Source organism: Oratosquilla oratoria, unplaced genomic scaffold, assembly GCF_046742065.1.
Source record: "Oratosquilla oratoria isolate Oo_2021 unplaced genomic scaffold, ASM4674206v1 SCAFFOLD65, whole genome shotgun sequence".
Classification (NCBI taxonomy): Eukaryota; Metazoa; Arthropoda; class Malacostraca; order Stomatopoda; family Squillidae; genus Oratosquilla; species Oratosquilla oratoria.
Genome location: NW_027467729.1, coordinates 1090033 through 1092242, shown reverse-complemented (window position 1 = coordinate 1092242; position 2210 = coordinate 1090033). Strand labels below are relative to the sequence as shown.

Genomic DNA, 2210 nt, shown 5'->3' with positions numbered 1-2210 from the left:
TAAACGTATATACTTTCTTGTAACATTCCGTTAATCTTTGATGCATCGTAGTAATCCAACATTAAACCAGTCACATACAAAATTATGTTTTGTGTTCTCCATCATCGTTTTCTCACTTTGACTTCTCTCTCTTTTTAGTGTCCGTATATTTCTTTCATGAATCTATCAATATGTTGAATACCCATGGAGATATCACACAGCCCTAGGTCAGCCTTCCCTTTGCACTTACATTAGTGGTAGACAAATTAATGTAACGATAATCACCATCGTGTTCAAGTTACTTGAGATGAATTATATGATTTGGAGAACGAGAGATTTCTTTCGGTTGAGTTAAATAGTTAGATGCCAGGCAGAAAATAAAAACAAACAAAATAGTCATCATCGACTGGATTTTTTCTTTATACAGTATCACATATTCCATGATCTTCACTTTCCTGTCTTTATTTCGATACACCAATTTTTTTTTCATTTTTTCCGTCATGAACTAGCATCCAGCCTGTCATAGGATTTTTTCAGTATACACAAGAACATATTATGAGTTATTTTTTGATTTGTCCTTTCGAAAGTTTTGTAACATAACCCATGTTAAAGGATTTCCATTTTATATACAAGAACATGTGTTTGAAAATGTACACACACACACCAGTGAGAATATTTAAGGAGTGGTTGATACATGTAATAACATGGTAGTTCCGGCTAGCTTTGAATGCTATTCAAAACTAGCGATTTTCTATGAGTAAAAACATGGCAAGAAAAAATATCAAAATCGTCATCATGGAATATTTTTGTTAATAATCTATTTACAACATGAATATAATTATGTGCATGTGAAGAAACATACCTAGCATAAAAATCTTTTAGTTCTTACAAGTAACATGGCATATGTAATTTACTTAAATTTTGCTACAGAGAGTTTGAGCATGATTTCAAACGGCTGATTTTATGTTCATTCATCTATGGTTTTCAGCCGTCACACTACCAGAATAAAATAGATGTAAAGAATTCTTGAACAAATTCCAGGTATTCTGGGAAGATACTATCTTCCATATGAGCATCACCGTTGCCTTTGGATGAAGGATTAGATCTTGTCTGACAGAATCTGAACCGGTACAACTGAGGATTCGAATAAGATGTCTGATATGAATCAACATGATCAGTAGAGTCTTCACCCATTACAGGCACAATAAAATATACGAAAGACTTTTTTTTCCATCTGCGTTCACTAGAATAGAATTTGAATGTAAATAAACTGATGAATAAAGGAAATCCATCAAACAGCAACTGGGGCCCTAGCGCGCTACGTATATCACACATCACTCTACAAACATGAAACAACATCGGATAATTGTAATTTGACAATGAGATTAATAACTATGCTAGATAGTAGTCATCCTTGTTCCTCCAGCTTAACGAACCGCCAGGTTGATGCAAAAATAGCGTCTCTCTCACAGTAGGGGGAGCAGAACCTCCTCGCCCAAGTCTACTTATGTACTCAAATGAGCTTCTTTAGCCTCTCGCCACCCACCCAGATCATCTCGACCAATCAGGAACCGCGATTTGAAACGTCACACTGGATTCTTCCGCTCTTTGATGGGATATCGTCTCGTCTGCAGCTTTGGTCGTGGGGTCTGACTCCGATCTGACGCTGGGCGGGTCTGGGGCGGAGTCTGCTGGTGGGACGAGGAAACTGACGAGGGAGGTGAGGAGGGAGGTGCTGGCCACGAGGAGGAAATGTGTCGTGACCATCAGACTCCATGCACCGGAGGATTTTCGTCGCTGGATTGCTGCCGTGTTGTCGCCTGGAATGAAGCAAGGGAAGGGAATGAGTAGTCGTACAATACGAGTGATGTTATGCAACAGAGAGGTAGACTTGATTGCATAAATGACTTTTCTTTTGATGATCATTATGTAGCTGTTCTTACTTACTCCGTTACAACTGCTGCTAATTCAATGGTTGTTCACCACTGAATTCCAGCCATGTTGTTGTTTTAAAAGAAGTTTAGCAGCCACATACAAATGATATCATTCTTATCGACGATGATATTATTGCCCTCTATTTGCGTTGGTAAGTATATATAAAAAGAATAATATAATCAGACGTGATGATTTCGGTTATGAAACTATACATTCTCCAAAATAGAAAGAACTCGAAATATTGACTAGACAGATGTCCACCAAAGGCTACCTGCCTACACTCGCGAGACTATGAC

At 38.0% G+C, this 2210-nt stretch overlaps 1 protein-coding gene across 1 annotated transcript in view; it reads right to left on the bottom strand.

Annotated features, from left to right (window-relative positions):
- Positions 1-375: 375 nt before the first annotated feature.
- LOC143023833 (uncharacterized) overlaps positions 376-2210 on the bottom strand; it is a 27781-nt gene continuing 25946 nt past the window's right edge. The window contains exon 4 of the mRNA XM_076182466.1: positions 376-1799. Within this exon, the coding sequence (XP_076038581.1) occupies positions 1531-1799 (269 nt within the window). The 3' untranslated portion in view covers positions 376-1530. The remainder of the gene's footprint in view (positions 1800-2210) is intronic.